Below are 26,437 nucleotides of genomic sequence, written 5' to 3'. Positions count from 1 at the left end.
ATGAGGACTGCTGTAGTGACTACTTGCTGCTCGGTGAAGCGATCCAGTGTGTCATGGATTCATGGCGTCCACGATTAACAAGGTGATTAACGCGGAGATTAAACTCAGATGAGCAGTCGAGTTGTGCAAAAATTGCGCAAAAAATGCAGAGGTTAGCTTCTGGTTTGTTGGATGCGCAAAGGTCAGATAGCTATGTTTCTGACTATTAGAAAAATTAAATAAATAAAACTGACTGCGTTCTGGGCGGCACGGTGGAAGAGGGGTTAGTGCGTCTGCCTCACAATACGAAGGTCCTGGGTTCGACCGTGCGCTCGAAATCTTTCCGGGTACTCCGGCTACCTCCCACTTCCAAAGACATGCACCTGGGGATAGGTTGATTGGCAACACTGAATTGACCCAAGTGTGTGAATGTTGTCTGTCTATCTGTGTTGGCCCTGCGATGAGGTGGTGACTTGTCCAGGGTTTAACCCGCCTTCCGCCCGATTTTAGCTGAGATAGGCTCCAACGTCTCCCGCGACCCCGAAGGGTACAAGCGGTAAAAAAATGGATGGATGGATTTACTGCATTCTGCCTTTGAGATCTCTATTCTCTAAACAAGAAATATGGTCATGTTTTAATCTAGTCACACCCCGAGTAAATACGTAATGTTAAACGGAAAAGTTGAAATTTTACCGAAATACCTTGTCCTTTTAAAAGGTCTAGAATTTTGCAAAGTCAATTGGCAGTATTATATGAGCAATATATCACTATTTTTACAAAAGAAAGTCACAGTTTTGCACAAGAAAAAAATACATTACTAAGCCTGTCAAATTCATGTGATCGATCACATAAAATATCACATTAATCACGTATAAAACTGTTACAAAGTTTTGAGGAAAAAAATGACGTGAATTCAAAGTACCATTAAAACATTTCATATGACTATGTCTATATCATTCTGACAAAATTGCATCCGTATTAAAATACTTTTCTTTACTTTGACATGTTGCCATTTTACAAGAAAAACGGGGTTAAAAAAAGCAGAAAAAAAGATGCACTGTCTAAGGAAAAAGTTACAATTTTACAACACAAAAGTGGTGAGTAAAAACAAGAAATATATTGCAACAGAAAGTTTTGTAATTTTTTAAGTTAAAGTCGTAATATGAAAATCCAACCAGCTTGTTCTGTTCCAACTTTTCACAGCGGCCCTAATATGTTGATTGTAAGTCTTGGGTATAAACACTAAACATGTTTTGCGTACCTGATCCTTCTGTTCGACATGCTGGCTCCTCTCCTGGTCTAGCGTGGCGTTCAACTCCTTCAGTTTCCTCTCGGTTCGCCTGTGAGAGGCCTGGATGCCGCTCTTCTCTCTACGTGCACAAATGTCATATTATTTTATTTTTTGGACTACAAGGCGCACTTGAAATCATTTCATTTTCTCAAAAATCGACGGTCCGCCTTACAACCCGGTGTGTCTAATGAACGCATTTTTTCTGGTTGTGCTTATTGACCTCGAAGCAATTGTACTATATGTGGTACATGATGTAATGATAAGTGTGACCAGCAGATGTCAGTCACACATAAGGGATATGAGTGCACTGCAGGTTGACACACGCCTGTTCAATAAATGACGCTAGCATGTACCCGTAAGCCAGCAACACCAAAAGTTTGATGTTTCATTGAGAATATGGAACATTACATACAACGCTCAAAAATCTGTCAAAGTGTTTCAGTACGATTTTGGAATGCTACGAAGCCACACCGCTTGATTGAACGCGGAGCATTACGGCTAGCGTAGTCAGACTGTGTTTCAGCATACGGATACTATTATGTGTGTGTACAAGGACCCCAAAACGGCACCTATTAAAGGCCTACTGAAACCCACTAACACCGACCATGCAGTCTGATAGTTTATATATCAATTATGAAATATTAACATTGCAACACATGCCAATACGGCCTTTTTATTTTAATAAATTGCAATTTTAAATTTCCCGCGAGTTTCTTGTTGAATACCTCGCGGAATGATGACGCGTGCGCGTGACGTCACAGACTGTCAGGAAATATTCGCGCTGCACCACTAGCGGCTAAAAGTCATCTGCTTTAATCGCATAATTACACAGTATTCTGGACATCTGTGTTGCTGAATCTTTTGCAATTTGTTCATTTAATAACGGAGACTATAAAGAACAATGCTGTTGGTGGAAAGCGATGGATTGCAACTGTCTTTAGCACCGAGACACAGCCGGTGTTTCTTTGTTTGTTGTGAAGCAGAGCGGTCAAGCGAACATGTTTTCTCTACGTCAACCAGCATGTTTTTGGATGGGGAAATTGTGATATATATATTACCGGAGACATCAGTGGATTATTCGTCGTCCTGCAGAAGCTGTCAAAAAAGGCAGCTGTGCGCTTGGCTCCTTGGCTTCCCTCTGAGACACTGTGTGTTCACCGCAGCCATTCGACCTCGAAGTATGTCTTTACAATCTTTACAATCTCATTAAAACACTATTAAAACAATAAGCAGATAAAGGATCTTCCAGAATTATCTTAGTAAATGTGTCTAATTACATCTGGTGTCTAATTACATCTAAGACGCTCACACTGCGCCGCCCGGAGCCATCGCTTTTTTTTTTTTTTTCGTAGTCCTTCACTATCAATATCCTAATTCACGAATCTTTCATCCTCGCTCAAATTAATGGGCAAATTGTCGCTTTCTCGGTCCAAATTGCTCTTACTGCTGGTGGCTCCCATTATAAACAATGTGAATATGTGTGGAGCCCTGCAACTCGTGACGTCACACGCACATAATTCCGGTAAAGGCAGGGCTTTTTTATTAGCGACCAAAAGTTACGAACTTTATCGTCGATGTTCTCTATTAAATCCTTTCAGCAAAAATATGGCAATATCGCGAAATGATCAAGTATGAGCCATAAAATGGACCTGCTATCCCCGTTTGAATAAGAAAATTTCATTTCAGGAGGCCTGTATTTCTACCTATAATGAAAAAACAACGTTTTCGACCTATTGGTAGTTTTAATGTGTACTTGGGATCTGCATAAGTCACAAATAGTTACATTGGTTGTCAATAAGCTCTTTTTTTTCTCTAGCCTCTTGTTGTGGGGCATTCATCCTCTGCTGTTGCCATTTCTAATACAATACAAAGTAGCATACAGTTCTAACTTATGTCTGTCAGTACAGTCGCTACGCAAGCGCTAAAGACTGCCAGTAGAACAAAGATGACGAAATGGAACCACGTAAATGAGACCGCCCACAAAACGGCGCATCCTGAAGACACGGTCAGAAAGCGGCTTGATGAAGGTTTGTAAAATATAATCTTTGCAACATTTTGATCAAAAACTACAATCACATGTTATGTAGATCATTATATGACCCCTTTAATCCGGTGCGTCTTTTGTATGAAAATAGACCTGGTCATCGGCAGTGCGCTTTATAATCCGGTGCGCCGTATGGCCCTTGAATACTGTATAATACTGCAACGGTGCTGTCATCAGCACCAACGTTCCCTCTAAGGCATGGGTGTCAAACTCTGGCCCGCGGGCATTCACCGCTGATACTCATACTTGCCAACCCTCACGATTTTCCCAGGAGACTCCCAAAGTTCAGTGCCCCTCCCGAAAATCTCCCGGGGCAACCATTCTTCCGAATTTCTCCCGATTTCCACCCGGACAACAATATTGGGGGCGTGCCTTGAAGGCACTGCCTTCAGCGTCCTTTACAGCCTGTCATCACGTCCGCCATACAAAAAACGTGCCGGTCCAGTCACATAATATATGCTGCTTTAACACACACAAGTGAATGCAAGGCATACTTGATCAACAGCCATAAGGGTCATACTAAGGGTGGCCGTATAAACAACTTTAACACTTTTACAAATATGCGCCACACTGTGAAGCCACACCAAACAAGAATGACAAACACATTTCGGGAGAACATCCGCACCGTAGCACAACATAAACTCAACAGAAGAAATACCCAGAACCACTTGCAGCACTAACTCTTCCGGGACACTACAATATACACCCCCGCTACCACCAGACCCCGCTTCCCCAATTTTTATTTACATTTTATTTGATATGCCATTGATATTTTTTACTCATTATTATAATTTGAAACTCGATTTTGTATGTGACTATAAAGCTACATAAGCCTTGCTTGTTTAATATTCAATGCAAAACTTGTTTGGGTCTCTATTAAACGGTTAATTTGTTCAACCTTGGCCCGCGGCTTTGTTCAGTTTTCAATTTTGGCCCACTCTGTATTTGAGTTTGACACCCCTGCTCTAAGGCAGTGTTTTTCATCCTTTTTTGAACCAAGACACATTTTTTGCGTAGAAAAAATCCGGAGGCACACCATCATCAGAAATCATTAAAAAACGAAACTCAGTTGACAGTAAAAAGTAGTTGTCGCAATTGTTGGATGACTTTATACCATAACCAACCATGCATCAACATAGCTCTTGTCTCAAAGTAGGTGGACTGTCATCACCTGTCATATCACGCCGTGACTTATTTTGAGTTTTTTGCTGTTTTCCTGTGTGTAGTGTTTTAGTTTTTGTCTTGCGCTCCTATTTTGGTGGCTTTTTCTTTTTTTTTGGTATTTTCCTGTAGCAGTTTCATGTCTTCCTTTAGCAATATTTCCCGCATCTACTTTATTTTAGCAATTAAGAATATTTTATTGTTTTTATCCTTCTTTGTGGGGACATTGTTCATTGTCATGTCATGTTCGGATATACATTGTGGACGTCATCTTTGCTCCACAGTAAGTCTTTGCTGTCGTCCAGCATTCTGTTTTTGTTCCCTTTGTAGCCAGTTCATTCTTAGTTTCGTTCTACATAGCCTTACTTAAGCTTCAATGCCTTTTTTTAGGGGCACTCGCCTTTTGCTTATTTTTGGTTTAAGCATAATTCACCTTTTTACCTGCACACTGCCTCCCGCTGTTTCTGACATCTACAAAGCAATTATCTACCTGCTGCCACCTACTGATACACGGTTACTCTCCCGAGCTCTAGACCGCACCGACCCCTCAAGAACAACACATAATTTGCAGACTGTAATTACTGGTTTGCAAAAAATATTTTTAACCCAAATAGGTGAAACTAGATAATCTCCCACGGCACACCAGACTGCGTCTAACGGCACAGTAGTGTGCCGCGGCACAGTGTTTGAAAAACACTGCTCTAAGGTACGCGCCTGTGCAATTGCACACTGCTCACACGTCCTCTGCGCACGGCAAATCTAGGCCGCGCACATATTAGAAAAAAAATATAAGCGCATACCAGTGTGCACGCCTGCCGTTGCTCACATGTGCGCCACTGAATGCTCAAGGAGTTTTGGCGTTTGCACACACATATGAAAAATTGGAGGGAAAATTGATCAGCACATTTTAATACATCTTTTCTTCTACCTTTCTTCACTGCGCAGCCTCTCCTCCAACTCCAGAATTTTGCTTTCCAAGATGGCAATGCCGGCCGTTGGCCGAGTTTGTCCCTCCATGTCAGCCAAGCGGGACCTAAGCTCCTTCACCTGCAATTCCAAGTACATAGCGATGTTAGGCAACTCCCTCCCCCCAAAAAACAATAACTTGTGTGTGTTGTTTGGATTTATGAGCATGCACCTGTCTGTCAATCGCACTTTTGTCCATCTCCAGGTCATGTCGGGCAGAGCGCTCTTGCATCAGCTCGGAGCGAAGCTGGTCCACCTGAAAGAGAACATGCTGTGTGAGCCAACAGTAATGTGCTCACTTTATTAGGAAAACACCTGCATCATCTATTGGGATCTGTGTTGCCAAGTTTGCTTATTAAAAGCAACTTTGGGCTTGATTTCCTGCTTACTGCTCGCCAAGTATGACCAAGTGTTCTTACAAAACAGTTTAAGTTAGTAACAATATAAAAAATAATAGGAATACAATGTACATACAGTGGGGGAAAAAAGTACTTAGTCAGCCACCGATTGTGCAAGTTCTCCCACTTAAAATGATGACAGAGGTCTGTCATTTTCATCATAGGTACAGTTCAACTGTGAGAGACAGAATGTGAAAAAAAATCCAGGAATTCATATTGTAGGAATTTTAAAGAATTTATTTGTAAATTATGGTGGAAAATAAGTATTTGGTCAACCATTCAAAGCTCTCACTGATGGAAGGAGGTTTTGGCTCAAAATCTCACGATACATGGCCCCATTTATTCTTTCCTTAACACGGATCAATAGTCCTGTCCCCTTAGCAGAAAAACAGCCCCAAAGCATGATGTTTCCACCCCAATGCTTCACAGTAGGTACGGTGTTCTTGGGATGCAACTCAGTATTCTTCTTCCTCCAAACACGACGAGTTGAGTTTATACCAAAATGGATACATGGATGATACAGCAGAGGATTGGGAGAAAGTCATGTGGTCAGATGAAACAAAAATAGAACTTTTTGGTATAAACTCAACTCCTCGTGTTTGGAGGAAGAAGAATACTGAGTTGCATCCCAAGAACACCATACCTACTGTGAAGCATGGGGGTGGAAACATCATGCTTTGGGGCTGTTTTTCCGCTAAGGGGACAGGACGATTGATCCGTGTTAAGGAAAGAATGAATGGGGCCATGTATCGTGAGATTTTGAGCCAAAACCTCCTTCCATCAGTGAGAGCTTTGAATGGTTGACCAAATACTTATTTACCACCATAATCTACAAATAAATTCTTTAAAATTCCTACAATGTGAATTCCTGTTTTTTTTTTTAGATTCTGTCTCTCACAGTTGAAGTGTATCTATGATGAAAATTACAGACCTCTGTCATCATTTTAAGTGGGAGAACTTGCACAATCGGTGGCTGACTAAATACTTTTTTGCTCCACTGTAGCTAATTAACTTTTTTTTTATCTTTGATTATATTTTTGGATTGAACTTTTGTATTGGATCTCTTTAGTCTTCGGGTGTGTCTATTGAAGTTTCCAGTGACTGTGTTGATTGAAAAAAAGTGTAGCACCTGATCTCTGCTACGGGTGATGCGATCATTCAAAAGCTCCACGCTGCTCTTCTCCTCATCCAACTCTATCTCCAGTGTCTTTATTTTATCCTACACACACACACACAGACACACAGACACACACACACACACACACACACACACACACACACACACACACACACACACACACACACACACACACACACACACACACACACACACACACAATACAATGAATAACACTGTACTTAGTTACACTGAGGCATTTTTAGACTTCAGCACCTTTGTCCCTCACCTCCAGCCCCCTGATCTCACGGGTGCGATCCGTCTGGCTGCCCTTCTCTGACTCCAGCTCGCCCTCCAAGTGTTTGAGGCGGTTGTTGAGAAGGTCTCTCTCCAGCTGGGCGCTGTCTCGCTCCTCGCTGCACGTCAGGAGCTCCTTCTTGAGACGGGACACCTAAATATAAAATGCACTTTTTTTTTTTTTGCTCTGAAAGGCTCCACTTTTGTATTTAAGGGCTCAGAAACTAAGGTCATGCAAAACTGATCTACTCAGGAGTGTGTATCTTAAAATGAGCAAAATAGAGAGTGCAATCCATTTAGCTTGTATGCCTTCATGTATGTGCAACATATGTGCTGATTATTAGAATGTCCCCAATACTGCGGGGAGGAGAGGTAAAGATAATAATTTAGCGCTCAAAATGTGATTTTTCAAGACTGAAACTGCTCGCTGGTTTGCATCTATATTTAGCACGTTTGAAATCTACAAGCAAACATATTCGGATTGTCATGAATAAAAAAAACTGTAGAATGTCCGTTCAGCAATATCCTTTTATAATTGTGTAGCTGCCGGATGACTTAAGGAGCTATCGTAAATTCTGGACTAAAAGGTGCTACTTTTATCCTTCGCTTTGAACACCATCCATCCATCCATCATCTTCCGCTTATCCGAGGTCGGGTCGCGGGGGCAGCAGCCTAAGCAAGGAAGCCCAGACTTCCCTCTCCCCAGCCACTTCGTCTAGCTCTTCCCAGGGGATCCCGAGGCTTTCCCAGGCCAGCCGGGAGACATAGTCTTCTCAATGTGTCCTGGGTCTTCCCCGTGGCCTCCTACCGGTTGGACGTGCCCTAAACACCTCCCTAGGGAGGCGTTCGGGTGGCATCCTGACCAGGTGCCCGCGCCACCTCATCTGGCTCCTCTCGATGTGGAGGAGCAGCGGCTTTACTTTGAGTTCCGCCCGGATGGCAGAGCTTCTCACCCTATCTCTAAGGGAGAGCCCTACGGCTTATAAAACGGTGTGGCTAATTTATGGATTTTTCTTCGCTAACGGCCACAATTCAGATAGTTTTAATCAAATATAAGCAGAGACATTGAAAAGGTGTGTAGTTATTTCAGCTACGGCGCCATCTTTTGGACGAGTTCACTCACTGCAGGTGCTGCGGGGTTAACGTCTACATAATTTTCTTCTCTCTCATGCTTTAAACCGGAAGTACGAGTGCCGCTCCATCTTCTAGTCATCCATAGCGTTTCTACTCGTATGAATTGTTCATTCATCACTCCAAGCAATGTTTAAGATTTACAATATAACTAACACAATTCATACTTACTAAAACAACCCATGTGTGATGTCTGTAGGTGTGTTTTTATACATATTTGTGCGTGCTATCGTAATGTAATCAAGCTAGCATTGTTAGCATTAGCTAATATGCTAACAGGTTTCCTAGTCTGTTTTAGTATTTTTATCTTGCAATGGCTTTCTTTTTGTATTTTTTCCTCAGTAAATTCACCAAAATGTCACTGTGGAGTTAATGAGTCTGTTTAGCTGATTGGAGAGCTCGCTTCCGCAGTGAGTGGGTCCATGACGATGACTTCTGTTTTGTTTGATCAGCCGTTTTACTGCCGTGTTACAGGCAACGTTTCGAAACAATTTAGGTATGTAAATAAATATTTACAAAATCTTTCTGTGTAAAAAACTCATTTCTTTGCCTTATAGTCCGGTGGATCTACTATATGGGAAAATATTTTTTCTTCTAAAATTTAGTGGCTTATATACTGGTGCGCTCTATAGTCTGCTGGTATTTTTTTATTGGCGTTAATTTTTTCATAAAGAAGATATATTTTACATTTCAATTTTTTTTTTGCAATATGCTTTTTTTTAAAATATAATTCCAGTGCATGCTCGTAGTTAGTGCCAGCATCCCCCAAAGCTTTTGTGGACTAGATTGCAGGGCTTCATCTAAAATGCCCAGAAAAAGTGATGCATATAGTTGTCTGTTGCATGTTTGAAAATGCCACAGGTAGAAAAATGATAATATGGAGGGTAATGACAGTCTCCATGGTGACAGCCACTTAGCACACACAAAATCCAAATCTAAATAGAGTGGTCTGCACCGTTTTAACTTGATAACAGCGGACGCAGTCTTGGTGGATCACATGCAACACGCCCACTAATATTACACACAATTTTATAGTTTGCAAATGCTGTTTAGCATGTAGTATTTGGATCCAAGTAAATCGGGCCCTGAGTGTATTTAATCCGGTGGTTAAATGGCTAAAATAGGAGAACATTAATTTAATAAAATATCTATAAATTACACAGGATTTTAAAATTTTACTATGTCAACCAAAGAAAAACAAATAAAATGCTGTGCTGATATGGATAAAGGTACCTAAACACCAGTAATGTTACAATCAGACCACAGAACCAAAATGGCCCAATTGCCTTTAGTAGCATCTTTGGCAGGCCTGGGGAATTATTTTGACTCGGGGGGACAAATTTAGACAAAGAGTATGTGTCCATCCATCCATCCATCCATTTTCTACCGCTTATTCCCTTTCGGGGTCGCGGGGGGCACTGGCGCCTATCTCAGCTACCAGTGGACGGTATATCTATTTTTAGGAACACTAATACAAAACCTCACAATAATGTCTGATTGAATGCAAAAAACGTTATGACAGACCGCCTTAAAAAACGGAATGGAATTAAACATTTTTTTTACTGAATGAGACACGGGGCTTCACGGTGGAAGAGGGGTTAGTGCGTCTGCCTCACAATACGAAGTTCCTGCAGTCCTGGGTTCAAATCCAGGCTCGGGATCTTTCTGTGTGGAGCTTGCATGTTCTCCCCGTGAATGCGTGGGTTCCCTCCGGGTACTCCAGCTTCCTCCCACCTCCAAAGACATGCACCTGGGGATAAGTTGATTGGCAACACTAAATTGGCCCTAGTGTGTGAAGGTGAGTGTGATTGTTGTCTGTCTATCTGTGTTGGCCCTGCGATGAGGTGGCGACTTGTCGAAGGTGTACTCCGCCTTCCGCCTGATTGTAGCTGAGATAGGCGCCAGCGCCCCCCGCGACCCCAAAAAAGGGAATAAGCGGTAGAAAATGGATGAAATGAATGAGACACCCGGAATGTACATGAAAATAAAGAATGTGGGATTTATAATATTAACTATAAACGATAAAACACTGAATATTGACAACATATTTTACAATCAGGCGAAGCGCAACAAAAGTGCAATAAACACAGCGAAATATGAATGCGAAGGGTAAAAAAAACACCACCTACAATCTTATTTTTAGAACTTTCTTGTAAAAATCTCCTTTCGCGTCTGTCCCTGACACCCACATTTTCAGGCTCGCTCTGGAAATACTCTGTGGAAACGCTCCCCACCTGCACTGCCTGGTGCCTCGTCTGAGCTGCTGTGACGTTGATTACCATAGTAAGTAACTAGTATATCTTGCAAAAGCGCAGATTTCAACCATTGAAATACTTTGTATAGTTCACGACTTACGGTCATTTGAAAACATCACTGTACACCCAGGGTCACCAACCTTTTTGAAACCAAGAACTACTTCTTGGGTACTGATTAATGCGAAGGGCTACCAGTTTGATACACACTTAAATAAATGGCCAGAAATAGCCAATTTGCTCAATTTACCTTTAATAAATAAATCTATGTATATAAAAAAAATGGGTATTTCTGTCTGTTATTCAGTCGTACATTTTTTTTCCTTTTACGGAAGGTTTTTTGTAGAGAATAAATGATGAAAAAACACTTAATTGAATGGTTTAAAAGAGGAGAAAACATGAAAAAAATAAAAAAATAAAGTTTTGAAACATAGTTTATCTTCAATTTCGACTCTTTAAAATTCAAAATTCAACCGAAAAAAATGAATACAGAAACTAGCTAATTCGAATCTTTTTGAAAAAAATAAAAAAATAATTTATGGAACATCATTAGAAATTTTTCCTGATTAAGATTAATTTTACAATGTTAATGACATGTTTTAAATAGGTTAAAATAGGGACGGCGTGGCGCAGTGGAAGAGTGGCCGTGCGCAACCCGAGGGTCACTGGTTCAAATCCCACCTAATACCAACCTCGTCACGTCCGTTGTGTCCTGAGCAAGACACTTCACCCTTGCTCCTGATGGGGGCTGGTTGGCGCCTTGCATGGCAGCTCCCTCCATCAGTGTGTGAATGTGTGTGTGAATGTGGAAGTAGTGTCAAAGCGCTTTGAGTACCTTGAAGGTAGAAAAGCGCTATACAAGTACAACCCATTAAAAACCCATTAAAATCCAATCTGCACTTTGTTAGAATATATAACAAATTGGACCAAGCTATATTTCTAACAAAGACAAGTCATTATTTCTTCTAGATTTTCCAGAACAAAAATTTTAAAAGAAATTTAAAAGACTTTGAAATAAGATTTAAATTTGATTCTACAGATAATAAGTTTGAAGAAATATTTCACAAATATTCTTCGTCGAAAAAACAGAAGCTAAAATGAAGAATTAAATTAAAATATATTTATTATTCTTTACAATAAAAAAAAAATACTTAAACATTGATTTAATTTATCAGGAAAAAAGAGGACGGAATTTAAAAGGTAAAAAGGTATATGTGTTTAAAAATACTAAAATCATTTGTAAGGTTGTATTTGTTCTCTAAAATTGTCATTCTGAAAGTTATAAGAAGCAAAGTAAAAAAATAAATGAATTTATTTAAACAAGTGAAGACCAAGTCTTTAAAATATGTTCTTGGTTTTTCAAATTCTATTTGAGTTTTGTCTCTCTTAGAATTAAAAATGTTGAGCAAAGCGAGACCAGCTTGCTAGTAAATAAATACAATTTAAAAAATAGAGGCAGCTCACTAGTAAGTGCTGCTATTTGAGCTATTTTTAGAACAGGCCAGTGGGCTACCCATCTGGTCCGTACGGGCTACCTGGTGCCCGCGGGCACCGCGTTGGTGACCCCTGCTGTACACGTTAATGGCAGCTACAGTTTCCATTTTTAAGATGTAAAAAAAATATTTGGGAATGTCCGGCGCGCCAGATTGAAAAGCTTAACGGGCCTTAGTTTGCCCAGGACTGATCTTAAATCTTTCTTCATGAAACAGGAGGAAGACTGCTTGCTGACAAACAGACGTCCAAACAAATACAAAACTGCAGTTTGGCTTAGGCCAGGGGTTGGCAACCTTTACCATTCAAAGAGCCATTTTGACCCGTTTCACAAATTAAAGAAGACAAAGGGAGCCACAATCATTCTCGCGAATAACTGCTGGTGGTCACCCATATAACAGTAATAAGGGCGTGCCATGAAGCCATTGCCTTTGACGCCTTCTACAACATGTACAGACATCTTGCCAGTCCAGTAACATGTTGTACGTGGCTTCTGCAGATACATGTACACGACTGCAAGGCATACTGGGTGACACAGAGTACATTGAAGGTTGTGATATAAATAACTTTAACACTCTTACTAATATGCACCACACTGTGAACCCACACCAAACAAGAATGACAAACACATTTCTGGAGAACATCCGCACTGTAACACATTATAAACGCAACATAACCTTTACCCAGAATGCTATGCATCCATGACTCTTTCAGGCTATATTATACACTTCGCTAGCACCAAAACATGCTTCCCCCCCTTCCGTGCGTTGGTTGAGGTGGGCGGGGGTGTATATTATAGTCAGGAAGATTCATGGATGCAAAAGATTCTGGGTATTTGTTGTGATGCGTTTATGTTGTGTTACTGTGAGGATGTTCTCCCGAAATGTGTTTGTCATTCTTGTTTAGTGTGGGTTCAAAGTGTGGTGCATACTAGTAAGAGTGTTAAAGTTATTTATATCACAACCTTCAGTGTACTCTGTGTCACCCAGTATGCCTTGCAGTCGTGTACGTGTATCTGCGGAAGCCACATACAACATCTTACTGGACTGGCAAGCTGTCTGTACATGTTGTAGAAGGCGTTAAAAGCAATGGCTTCATGGCACGCCCTTATTACTGTTATATGGGTGACCTCCAGCAATTATTCGCGAGAATGGTTGCGGCTCCTTTTGTCTTCTTTATTTTATGAAACGCATCAAAATGTAGAGGGCGCTAAAAGTAAAGCCATCACGGCACGCCCTCAATATTGTTGTCCGAGTGAAAATTGAAGAATGTTGACCTTGGATGAAGAGGCTCCGAAAACCGGAACCCCCCCCCCGTAACAGTCGGGGGGTCGGCGATTGTGCAGCTGAGCCACATCAGAGTGGCCAAAGAGCCACATGCGGCTCCGGAGCCGCGGGTTGCCGACCCCTGGCCTAGGCGGAGGTCTGCGCTACATTCCCATCTATACGGGCTAGGCAAGAAGCACAACATGGACTAGTGTGCTGACCTCTTCCTGTTGGGTCTTGCAGTTGCTCTGGGCCCTCTGCAGCTCAGCCAGCTTGTCCTTGTTGTTGCGTTGCGCCTCCAACAAATCCTTCCTGGAGCGCTCCCTGTAGTCATCCAGTTGCGTCTGCAACACCACCACCGACTGGCGGGACTCCCCCATCATCGTCTCCATCTGCACAAAATAACGTCAATGACCTCTCACTGTCAGTACGGACGTCTGCGTGCAGACAAACCTCTTTGGTGATCTTCTCCAGAGCTCGGTCGAGGAGCCTCTTCTGCTCCTCCAGCTCAGTCTTGCCCCGCCGCAGCGCCTCCCTCTCCAGGTCCCTCTCCTCCAGCCGCCGACTCATCTCGTCCTTCTCCTTGCCCAGGCGGGAGGCGCTGCGCTTGACCTCCTCGAGCTGGGACTTGAGGGCACGGTTCTCGTCCTCCAGGGCCTCTATGGCCTCCTCAGCCTCGGGGCTTCTGGTCATGCTAGAGTGCTGCCTCTGGAAGGCAATGGGGCAACCAGGGATGCCATGTCAGGAATGAACAACTGCTACGCTGTACACTAGTGGTATGCGCTCTCCATCGAGTGGTACGCCAAAGAATCACGTCTTCAAACATTCAAACACAGTGTTACTGATCAAACTGTGTGTAGTGCTCAAGTGGCCAAAAATATTAAATATACTTGTTAAGTAAAACCTCTGTCTTGTTTTTAATGAAGATTTAAAGATTTAATGAAAAATTAGGCCTAGTATGCTACTACTATCGACTATCACCGGATAGTCGAAACTCGGATTCAGGAGGAACAGTGTGGTTTTCGTCCTGGTCGTGGAACTGTGGAACAGCTCTATACTCTCGGCAGGGTTCTTGAGGGTGCATGGCCCAACCAGTCTACATGTGCTTTGTGGACTTGGAGAAGGCATTCGACCGTGTCCCTCGGGAAGTCCTGTGGGGAGTGCTCAGAGAGTATGGGGTATCGGACTGTCTTATTGTGGCGGTCCGCTCCCTGTATGATCAGTGTCAGAGCTTGGTCCGCATTGCCGGCAGTAAGTCGGAAACGTTTCCAGTGAGGATTGGACTCCGCCAAAGCTGTCCTTTGTCACCGATTCTGTTCATAACTTATATGGACAGAATTTCTAGGCGCAGTCAAGGCGTTGAGGGGTTCCGGTTTGGTGACCCCAGGATTAGGTCTCTGCTTTTTGCAGATGATGTGATCCTGATGGCTTCATCTGGCCGGGATCTTCAGCTCTCACTGGATCAGTTCGCAGCCGAGTGTGAAGCGACCGGAATGAGAATCAGCACCCTTAAGTCGGAGTCCATGGTTCTCTCCCGGGAAAAGGGTGGAGTGCCATCTCCGGGTTGGGGAGGAGACCCTGCCCCAAGTGGAGGAGTTCAAGTACCTAGGAGTCTAGTTCACGAGTGGGGGAAGGGTGGATCGTGAGATCGACAGGCGGATAGGTGCGGCGTCTTCAGTAATAAGGACGTTGTACCGATCTGTTGTGGTAAAGAAGGAGCTGAGCCGGAAGGCAAAGCTCTCAATTTACCGGTCGATCTACGTTCCCATCCTCACCTATGGTCATGAGCTATGGGTCGTGACCGAAAGGATAAGATCACGGGTACAAGCGGCCGAAATGAGTTTCCCCCGCCAGGTGGTGGGGCTCTCCCTTAGAGATAGGGTGAGAAGCTCTGTCATCCGGGAGGAACTCAAACTAAAGCTGCTGCTCCACCACATCGAGAGGAGCCAGATGAAGTGGTTCGGGCATCTGGTCAGGATGCCACCCGAACGCCTCCCGAGGGAGGTGTTTAGGGCACATCCAACCGGTAGGAGGACACGGGGAAAACCTAGGACACGTTGGGAAGACTATGTCTCCCGGCTGGCCTGGGAACGCCTCGGGATCCCCCGGGAAGAGCTAGACGAAGTGGCTGGGCAGAGGGAAGTCTGGGCTTCCCTGCTTAGGCTGCTGCCCCCACAACCCGACCTCGGATAAGCGGAAGAAGATGGATGATGGATGGATGGATGGATGCTACTGCATTTTAATGTAGATCATTATGGTGGTACTTGGAGGGTCAAGTGTTTTCTGTGTTGGGACTTGGTGAAAAAAGTTCGAGAACCACTGTATAAATACTGGAAAGGCTCCAAATAACTGCCGGTGTCTTTATATTGCGCCAGGTAAAATACATAAATAAAACTAATTATAATCGCTATTAACATCTGGGGCTGTAGGCGACCTACTGATGTTGATTTTTTTTTTGTATTAACTCCAGAAGATAGTAGATGCTGCATTAAGCCTCATCTACAATTGTGGACCCCGACTTAAACAAGTTGAAAAACGTATTCGGGTGTTACCATTTAGTGGTCAATTGTACGGAAAATGTAAAAACCCCGTTTCCGTATGAGTTGGGAAATTGTGTTAGATGTAACTATCAACGGAATACAATGATTTGCAAATCATTTTCAACCCATATTCATTTGAATATGCTACAGAGACAAGATATTTGACGTTCAAACCGCTAAACTTTTTTTTTTTGTGCAAATAATCATTAACTTTAGAATTTGATGCCAGCAACACGTGACAAAGAAGTTGGGAAAGGTGGCAATAAATACTGATAAAGTTGAGAAATACTCATCAAACACTTATTTTGAACATCCCACAGGTGTGCAGGCTAATTGGAAACAGGTGGGTGCCATGATTGGGTATAAAAGCAGCTTCCATGAAATGCTAAGTAATTCACAAACAAGGATGGGGTTAGGGTCACCAATTTGTAAGCAAATTGTCGAAAAATTTTAGAACAACTTTTCTCAACGAGCTATTGCAAGGAATTTAGGGATTTTACCATCTACGGTCCGTAAAATCATCAAAAGGTTCAGAGAATCTGGAGAAATCACTGCGCGTAAGCGATATTACGGACCTTTGATCCCTCAGGCGGTACTGCATCAAAAACCGACATCAGTGTGTAAAGGATATCACCACATGGGCTCAAGAACACTTCATAAAAGCACCGTCTGTAACTACAGTTGGTCGCTACATCTGTAAGTGCAAGTTAAAACTCTACTATGCAAAGCAAAACCCATTTATCAACAACACCAAGGAACGCCGCTGGCTTTGCTGGGCCTGAGCTCATCTAAGATAGACTGATACAAAGTGGAAAAGTGTTCTGTGGTCTGACGAGTCCATATTTAAATTTATATTTTAAAACTGTGGATGTGGTGTCCTCTAGAACAAAGAGGAAACGAACCATCCGGATTGTTATAGGCGCAAAGTTCCAAAGCCAGCATCTGTGATGGTATGGGGGTGTATTAGTGCCCAAGGCATGGGTAACTTACACATCTGTGAAGGCACCATTAATGCTGAATGGTCCATACAGGTTTTGGAGCAACATATGTTGTCATCCAAGCAACGTTATCATGGACGCCCCTGCTTATTTCAGCAAGACAATGCCAAGGCACGTGTTACAACAGCGTGGTTTCGTAGTAAAAGAGTGCGGGTACTTTCCTGGCCCGCCTGCAGTCCAGACCTGTCTCCCATCGAAAATGTGTGGCGCATCATGAAGCGTAAAATACGACAGCGGAGACCCCGGACTGTTGAACGACTAAAGCTCTACATAAAACAAGAATGGGAAAGAATTTCACTTTCAAAGCCTCAACAATTAGTTTCCTCAGTTCTCAAACGTTTATTGAGTGTTGTTAAAAAAAAAGGTGATGTAACACAGTGGTGAACATCCCCTTTCCCACCTACTTTGGCACGTGTTGCAGCCATGAAATTCAAAGTTAATTATTATTTGCAAAAAAAAAAAAAGTTTATGAGTTTGAACATCAAATATCTTGTCTTTTTAGTGCATTCAACTGAATATGGGTTGAAAAGGATTTGCAAATCATTGTATTCCATTTATATTTACATCTAACACAATTTCCCAACTCATATGGTAACGGGGTTTGAACCTCTACAAGCACTTTAAAAGTCAATTCCGCGACGTTTTCAACAAGAAACTCGAGAAATTTAAAATTGCAATTTAGTAAACTAAAAAAGCCGTATTGGCATGTGTTGCAATGTTAACATTTCATCATTGATATATAAACTATCAGACTGCTTGCTCGGTAGTAGTGGGTTTCAGTAGGCCTTTAACTTTAAAAGACTCCATTTTTAACTTCACCATGTGGTCAAAGCGAGCCACATTTCCCTTTCCATCTTTACTCATGCATTCCAAATGGTTAATAAAGTTAAACTATAACCTGTTATATAAAGTAAATAAGGAATTTACATTACCGCTTGCTTCCAGTTACAGTATATGCTGTAATCACAGCATTTATGGTATAAGTAAAATCATCCATGCATAATGAATATCATAGTATTTCCGTCCACATATTTCCATTTAATGCAAAAGTGTTACTGCATTCAAATGTCTTTTTTCGACAAACATAATATGATTATTTTTCTGCAATAGGTTGCATTTGAAGCACAATAAACGTCGGATTTATCCGAGGGGGAGATTACTCAGGGGTAGGAAATAGAGTGCGTGGGAGGCCATCTGGTTTTTTAGTGTACAGTATGTCTATTTACATAATGTTGTGTACTGTGCAGCTCTGCGGTGTTTTTTTTTTGTCAATGCAGTATTACCATGCGGGCGAGCCTCTCTCTGAGGCGAGAGTTCGCCTCCTGGAGCTCCACGTTGCTGCTGTGGTCCACTGCAGTCCTTCCTGCAGAAAGTGGTGCCTGCACTCCAAAGAAAGGAGGGAAAAATAAAAAATCTACTGAATAAAAGCCATGACAATCACTGCAGTAATAGTTGCTTCTATCATGGTAATAATACTATCCTCTTAACACGTAATTACCTCTTTTGCCTTATCGAGGGTCTTTTCCAGCTCGGCCTTTTGCTCCTTCAACTTGCCAATTTCAGACAGGAGCTCCGCCTCGCGCTCGCCGCTGGCTTTCCTCACGGCGTCAAGGGCCTCGCTCTTCTTGTCGAGGGCGTCCTTGTGTTGGTCTGCATCCAGCCGGGCCCGGTGCAGGTCGTCGTGGCAACGCTGAAGTTCCTTTAGGAAAATTACGTGGAGATGATTCATTGGATGCGTGGAAAAACGAAGGCTGGGTGACGCTTTAAGATAAGGGGATGTTTAAAGGATGATTATAAGTCCATGTCAGGGGTCAGCAACCCGCTCATGTTTGTGTCATGTTTGTTCTTTAGTAGAACAAACATGACACAAACCTTCCTAATTGTTAGAAATCCCACTGTTTATGTTATACAGTGGGGCAAAAAAGTATTTAGTCAGCCACCGATTGTGGAAGTTCTCCCACTTAAAATGATGACAGAGGTCTGTAATTTTCATCATAGGTACACTTCAACTGTGAGAGACAGAATGTGAAAAAAAATCCAGGAATTTACATTGTAGGAATTTTAATGAATTTATTTGTAAATTATGGTGGAAAATAACTATTTGGTCAACCATTCAAAGCTCCCACTGACGGAAGGAGGTTTTGGCTCAAAATCTCACGATACATGGCCCCATTCATTCTTTCCTTAACACGGATCAATCGTCCTGTCCCCTTAGCAGAAAAACAGCCCCAAAGCATGATGTTTCCACCCCCATGCTTCACTGTAGGTGTGGTGTTCTTGGGATGTAACTTAGTATTCTTCTTCTTCCAAACACGACGAGTTGAGTTTGTACCAAAATGGATACATGGATGATACAGCAGAGGATTGGGAGATTGTCATGTGGTTAGATGAAACCAAAATAGAACTTTTTGGTATAAACTCAACTCGTCCTTAACCTTTCTTTTTTTGTTTATTTAATGTTGTGAATTACATCTATATAACACTTTTCTCATATATTGCTAAAGCGCTTTACATAGTGAAACACATCATCTACACATGATGCTCAAGGACACAACGGCAGTGACAAGGATGGTGAAAGAATGGATCCGACCTGGAACAATTAAGTTGCTGGCACGGCCGCTCTACCAACCGAGCCACGCCGCCGCAATGTTTATAAGGATACAGTCTTACACAGAGATATACTTATAAAAATGTTATAGACTAATCATAAAACAAGATCATTTATAGTCCGCCTCTGCTTGGTGCCGTTCATACAACATGTTTGTTCTGTAGTAAAGTGCAAAATTGTTGTTGGTGTGTAAAATATATGCTTTGGCTCGATTTCAAACTTTCACAATTTCCATATTTTTTACCCGATTCAAAGCGTTCCAACTTCAAACTGTTCAGCCTATTCGGGAATTGCGGTCTTTCCCTTGACAAATTCCAAAAAATTGCCAGATTTCCCCAAATTCCAGGTTTTCCGGGACATTGCTAGAGTGTCCGCCCTGAGATCGGTAGGTTGTGAGTTCTAACCCTGGCCGAGTCATACCAAAGACTATAAAAATTAGTTGGCCATTTTTCGAACTTCTACAATTTCCACATTTTTCACCCGATTCAAAGCGGTCCAGCTTCAAACTGTTCAGACTATTCGGGAAATGCGGTCTTTCCATTGAGAAATTCCAAAAAAATCCCAGATTTCCCCAAATTCCAGGTTTTCCGGGGCATTGCTAGAGTGTCCGCCCTGAGATGGGTAGGTTGTGAGTTCTAACCCTGGCCGAGTCATACCAAAGACTATAAAATGAATTGGCCATTTTTGTAACCTCTACAATTTCCACATTTTTCACCCGATTCAAGTGTTCCAACTTCAAACTGTTCAGCCTAATTCGGGAATTGCGATCTTTCCCTTGACAAATTCCCAAAAAATCCCAGATTTCCCCAAATTCCAGGTTTTGCGGGGCATTGCTAGAGTGTCCGCCCTGAGATGGGTAGGTTGTGAGTTGTAACCCTGGCCGAGTCATACCAAAGACTATAAAAATGAATTGGCCATTATTCTAACTTCTACAATTTCCACATTTTTCACCCGATTCAAAGTGGTCCAACTTCAAACTGTTCAGACTATTCGGAAATTGCGGTCTTTCCCTTGACAAATTCCCAAAAAATGCCAGATTTCCCCAATTTCCAGGTTTTCCGGGACATTGCTAGAGTGTCCGCCCTGAGATCGGTAGGTTGTGAGTTCTAACCCTGGCCGAGTCATACCAAAGACTATAAAAATGAATTGGCCATTATTTTAACTTCTATAATTTCCACATTTTTCACCCGATTCAAAGCGGTCCAACTTCAAACTGTTCAGACTATTCGGGAAATGCGGTCTTTCCCTTGACAAATTCCAAAAAAATCCTAGATTTCCCCAAATTCCAGGTTTTCCGGGGCATTGCTAGAGTGTCCACCCTGAATTCGGTAGGTTGGGAGTTCTAACCCTGGCCGAGTCATACCAAAGACTATAAAAATTAGTTGGCCATTTTTCGAACTTCTACAATTTCCACATTTTTCACCCGATTCAAAGCGGTCCAGCTTCAAACTGTTCAGACTATTCGGGAAATGCGGTCTTTCCATTGAGAAATTCCAAAAAAATCCCAGATTTCCCCAAATTCCAGGTTTTCCGGGGCATTGCTAGAGTGTCCGCCCTGAGATCGGTAGGTTGTGAGTTCTAACCCTGGCCAAGTCATACCAAAGACTATAAAAATGAATTGGCCATTTTTGTAACCTCTACAATTTCCACATTTTTCACCCGATTCAAGTGTTCCAACTTCAAACTGTTCAGCCTAATTCGGGAATTGCGATCTTTCCCTTGACAAATTCCCAAAAAATCCCAGATTTCCCCAAATTCCAGGTTTTCCGGGGCATTGCTAGAGTGTCCGCCCTGAGATGGGTAGGTTGTGAGTTCTAACCCTGGCCGAGTCATACCAAAGACTATAAAAATGAATTGGCCATTATTCTAACTTCTATAATTTCCACATTTTTCACCCGATTCAAAGCGGTCCAACTTCAAACTGTTCAGACTATTCGGAAATTGTGGTCTTTCCCTTGACAAATTCCAAAAAAATCCCAGATTTCCCCAATTTCCAGGTTTTGCGGGGCATTGCTAGAGTGTCCGCCCTGAGATGGGTAGGTTGTGAGTTCTAACCCTGGCCGAGTCATACCAAAGACTATAAAAATGAATTGGCCATTATTCTAACTTCTACAATTTCCACATTTTTCACCCGATTCAAAGTGGTCCAACTTCAAACTGTTCAGACTATTCGGAAATTGCGGTCTTTCCCTTGACAAATTCCCAAAAAATGCCAGATTTCCCCAATTTCCAGGTTTTCCGGGACATTGCTAGAGTGTCCGCCCTGAGATCGGTAGGTTGTGAGTTCTAACCCTGGCCGAGTCATACCAAAGACTATAAAAATGAATTGGCCATTATTCTAACTTCTACAATTTCCACATTTTTCACCCGATTCAAAGTGGTCCAACTTCAAACTGTTCAGACTATTCGGAAATTGCGGTCTTTCCCTTGACAAATTCCCAAAAAATGCCAGATTTCCCCAAATTCCAGGTTTTCCGGGGCATTGCTAGTGTCCACCCTGAATTCGGTAGGTTGGGAGTTCTAACCCTGGCCGAGTCATACCAAAGACTATAAAAATTAGTTGGCCATTTTTCGAACTTCTACAATTTCCACATTTTTCACCCGATTCAAAGCGGTCCAGCTTCAAACTGTTCAGACTATTCGGGAAATGCAGTCTTTCCATTGAGAAATTCCAAAAAAATCCCAGATTTCCCCAAATTCCAGGTTTTCCGGGGCATTGCTAGAGTGTCCGCCCTGAGATCGGTAGGTTGTGAGTTCTAACCCTGGCCGAGTCATACCAAAGACTATAAAAATGAATTGGCCATTTTTGTAACCTCTACAATTTCCACATTTTTCACCCGATTCAAGTGTTCCAACTTCAAACTGTTCAGCCTAATTCGGGAATTGCGATCTTTCCCTTGACAAATTCCCAAAAAATCCCAGATTTCCCCAAATTCCAGGTTTTCCGGGGCATTGCTAGAGTGTCCGCCCTGAGATGGGTAGGTTGTGAGTTCTAACCCTGGCCAAGTCATACCAAAGACTATAAAAATGAATTGGCCATTATTCTAACTTCTATAATTTCCACATTTTTCACCCGATTCAAAGCGGTCCAACTTCAAACTGTTCAGACTATTCGGAAATTGTGGTCTTTCCCTTGACAAATTCCCAAAAAATTCCAGATTTCCCCAATTTCCAGGTTTTCCGGGACATTGCTAGAGTGTCCGCCCTGAGATGGGTAGGTTGTGAGTTCTAACCCTGGCCGAGTCATACCAAAGACTATAAAAATGAATTGGCCATTATTCTAACTTCTATAATTTCCACATTTTTCACCCGATTCAAAGCGGTCCAACTTCAAACTGTTCAGACTATTCGGAAATTGTGGTCTTTCCCTTGACAAATTCCAAAAAAATTCCAGATTTCCCAAATTTCCAGGTTTTCCGGGACATTGCTAGAGTGTCCGCCCTGAGATCAGTAGGTTGTGAGTTCTAACCCTGGCCGAGTCATACCAAAGACTATAAAAATGAATTGGCCATTATTCAAACTTCTATAATTTCCACATTTTTCACCCGATTCAAAGCGGTCCAACTTCAAACTGTTCAGACTATTCGGGAAATGCGGTCTTTCCCTTGACAAATTCCAAAAAAATCCCAGATTTCCCCAAATTCCAGGTTTTCCGGGGCATTGCTAGAGTGTCCACCCTGAATTCGGTAGGTTGGGAGTTCTAACCCTGGCCGAGTCATACCAAAGACTATAAAAATTAGTTGGCCATTTTTCGAACTTCTACAATTTCCACATTTTTCACCAGATTCAAAGCGGTCCAGCTTCAAACTGTTCAGACTATTCAGGAAATGCGGTCTTTCCATTGAGAAATTCCCAAAAAATCCCAGATTTCCCCAAATTCCAGGTTTTCCGGGGCATTGCTAGAGTGTCCGCCCTGAGATGGGTAGGTTGTGAGTTCTAACCCTGGCCGAGTCATACCAAAGACTATAAAAATGAGTTGGCCATTTTTCGAACTTCTACAATTTCCACATTTTTCACCCGATTCAAAGCGGTCCAACTTCAAACTGTTCAGACTATACGGAAATTGCGGTCTTTCCCTTGACAAATTCACAAAAAAAGCCAGATTTCCCCAAATTCCAGGTTTTCCGGGACATTGTTACAGTGTCCGCCCTGAGATCGGTAGGTTGTGAGTTCTAACCCTGGCCGAGTCATACCAAAGACTATAAAAATGAATTGGCCATTTTTCTAACTTCTACAATTTCCACATTTTTCACCCGATTCAAAGCGGTCCAACTTCAAACTGTTCAGCGTATTCGGGAATTGCGGTCTTTCCCATGACAAATTCCCCAAAAATCCCAGATTTCCCTAAAATCCAGGTTTTCCGGGGAATTGCTACAGTGTCCGCCCTGAGATGGTTAGGTTGTGAGTTCAAACCAAAGACTATAAACATGGGAGCCATTACCTCCCTGCTTGGCACTCAGCATCAAGGTTTGGAATTGGGGGTTAAAGGCCTACTGAAACCCACTACTACCGACCACGCAGTCTGATAGTTTGTATATCAATGATGAAATATTAACACTGCAACACATGCCAATACGGCTGGTTTAGTTTACTAAATTGCAATTTTAATTTCCCGCGAGGTTACGGCTAAAAGTCGTCTCTTTTCGTCGCATAATTACACAGTATTTTGGACATCTGTGTTGCTGAATCTTTTGCAATTTGTTCAGTTAATAATGGAGACTATAAAGAACAATGCTGTTGGTGGAAAGCGGTGGATTGCAGCTGTCTTTAGCACCGAGACACAGCAGGTGTTTCTTTCTTTTTAACACAGAGCGGTCAAACGAACATGTTTCTCTACGTCAACCGGCATGTTTTTGGATGGGAAAATTGTGATGTATATCCTACCGGAGACATCATTGGATTATTCGTCTTCCTGCAGTAGCTGTTTAAAAGGCAGCTGTGAGCTTGGCTCCTCGGCTTCTCTCTGAGACACTGCGTGTTCACCGCAGCCATCCGACCTCGAGGTATGTCTTTACAATCTCACTAAAACACTATTAAAACAATAAGCAGATAAGAGATCTTCCAGAATTATCCTAGTAAATGTGTCTAATTACATCTGAAACTCTAACACTGCCGCCGCCGGGACCTGTCGTTTTTTATTTTATTTAATTTTTTTCTAGTCCTTTGCTATCAATATCATCATCCACGAATCTTTCATCCTCGCTCAAATTAATGGGGAAATTGTCGTTTTCTCGGTCCGAATAGCTCTTGCAGCTGGAGGCTCCCATTACAAACAATGTGAGGACGTGAGGAGCCCTCACTCTTGTGACGTCATCGTCTGCGACTTCCAGTAAAGGCGAGGCTTTTTTATCAGCACCAAAAGTTGCGAACTTTATTGTGGATGTTCTCTACTAAATCCTTTCAGCAAAAATATGGCAAAATCGCGAAATGATCAAGTGTGACACATAGAATGGACCTGCTATCCCCGTTTAGGCCTTTAAATCAACAAAAATGATTCCCGGGCGCGGTACTGCTGCTGCAGACTGCTCCCCTCACCTCCCAGGGTTGTGATCAAGGGTGATGGGTCAAATGCAGAGAATAATTTCACCACACCTAGTGTGTGTTAACAATCATGGGTACTTTAACTTTAACTTTAAAATGTTGGGAAGCTAGCTGGCGTCAAAAGATTAACTGTGCCTTTGTCTGTGAAAAAAAAAACACGTTAACATCGGCAGTAGTGTGACCCATTTTTTACACTTGTATGACAGTTAAAAGTGCAGATAAATTACATAAACCTAGAAGAAACTGTTCCTAATGGTGTTATCAGGGCCACAGTTTGACCTTGGAACAGATTATATTGAATTTTTGCAACAAATGGAATGTGTGAACATCGTGGAATTATTTATGATGATTATATTAAGGTATCATTGTTGTTTGCTACTCATCATATTGGTGTTGGATACCTCTACTGACGATGCAGGCATCTGCTGCTTGTGCACGGCTAACAGCGACTCCTGGACTTCCTTTAGATTGCTCTCAAGCTCCTCCTTCTCTTGGTGACATTGGAGCAGCCTGCAGAAGATCATATAATGTTTCCTTTTAGAGAACCCTAAGGGCTAAACAGGTGGGTGCACGGCAAACACACACGGGCAAGCACAAAAGGGGATAAAGGCTTACAAAAGCGGCTTTCCTTTGTATTTAAAATCAATAATGCAATCATGAAATATTTAGAAAAAGTGATTGAGTTTGTGATCACTGGCTTTCAGTTAGTAAGAAAAGTTTCATCACATCAAATAAAAGAAATACTGAAGAATATTTAATTCTAAGCTATGATAGCAAAAAAAAAACCAAAACAGGGTAAGACGGATTCACTCTCTCACATATGACTGCCGGAGTGCGTCGCCTTCCTGCCGGATGACACGTCCGAAGGAGTGAAAGAGTGCAGGTGTTAAAATAAATAGAGCTAAAAAAAAGGACATTTTCACAGATGCAACATCTTCACTGGTGATGCTTTGAACAGGGTGGGTATTAAAAATTGAAAAAAAAGGAAGTCAACACATCAAATGGAGATACTGCTTGATGTTGGGCCAAAGCTAGTTTTGACAACCAAGTGAAGGCAATTTATTTACTTAAAAAAAGAAGATGCATAAAAAGTGTGGCTACAGACAACGTCAGACAGGACATTAGGAACAAAACAAGTGCATTGCATCATACTGAAATCTGTTTGTTATATTTTGGGCCCCTTAGTTAGCAAACAAACACATATATACACACGCACACACATATACATATATATATATATATATACACATATATACATATATAGATATATATACACAGTCGTGGTCAAAAGTTTACATACATTTGTAGAGGACATAATGTCATGGCTGTCTTGGGTTTCCATCATTTCTACAACTCTT

The 26,437-nt window shown here is 42.1% G+C and overlaps 1 protein-coding gene across 5 annotated transcripts in view; it reads right to left on the bottom strand.

Moving 5' to 3' along the window:
• cgnb (cingulin b) overlaps nt 1-26,437 on the bottom strand; it is a 126,148-nt gene that overhangs the window by 16,011 nt on the left and 83,700 nt on the right. For 3 of the 5 annotated variants that reach the window (XM_061897455.1, XM_061897453.1, XM_061897454.1), the window contains exons 9-19: nt 25,898-25,924; nt 25,481-25,589; nt 18,429-18,629; nt 18,214-18,309; nt 13,846-14,100; nt 13,614-13,784; nt 7,246-7,407; nt 6,969-7,058; nt 5,614-5,697; nt 5,404-5,522; nt 1,241-1,349 (exon numbers count right to left, since the gene is read on the bottom strand). In XM_061897455.1, coding sequence (XP_061753439.1) covers nt 1,241-1,349; nt 5,404-5,522; nt 5,614-5,697; nt 6,969-7,058; nt 7,246-7,407; nt 13,614-13,784; nt 13,846-14,100; nt 18,214-18,309; nt 18,429-18,629; nt 25,481-25,589; nt 25,898-25,924 — 1,423 coding nt within the window. The remainder of the gene's footprint in view (nt 1-1,240; nt 1,350-5,403; nt 5,523-5,613; nt 5,698-6,968; nt 7,059-7,245; nt 7,408-13,613; nt 13,785-13,845; nt 14,101-18,213; nt 18,310-18,428; nt 18,630-25,480; nt 25,590-25,897; nt 25,925-26,437) is intronic. The other 2 variants (XM_061897456.1, XM_061897457.1) reach the window with 1 other exon arrangement.

Source organism: Nerophis ophidion, linkage group LG04 (assembly GCF_033978795.1).
Source record: "Nerophis ophidion isolate RoL-2023_Sa linkage group LG04, RoL_Noph_v1.0, whole genome shotgun sequence".
Lineage (NCBI taxonomy): Eukaryota > Metazoa > Chordata > Actinopteri > Syngnathiformes > Syngnathidae > Nerophis > Nerophis ophidion.
This window is presented reverse-complemented; position numbering and strand designations above follow the sequence as displayed.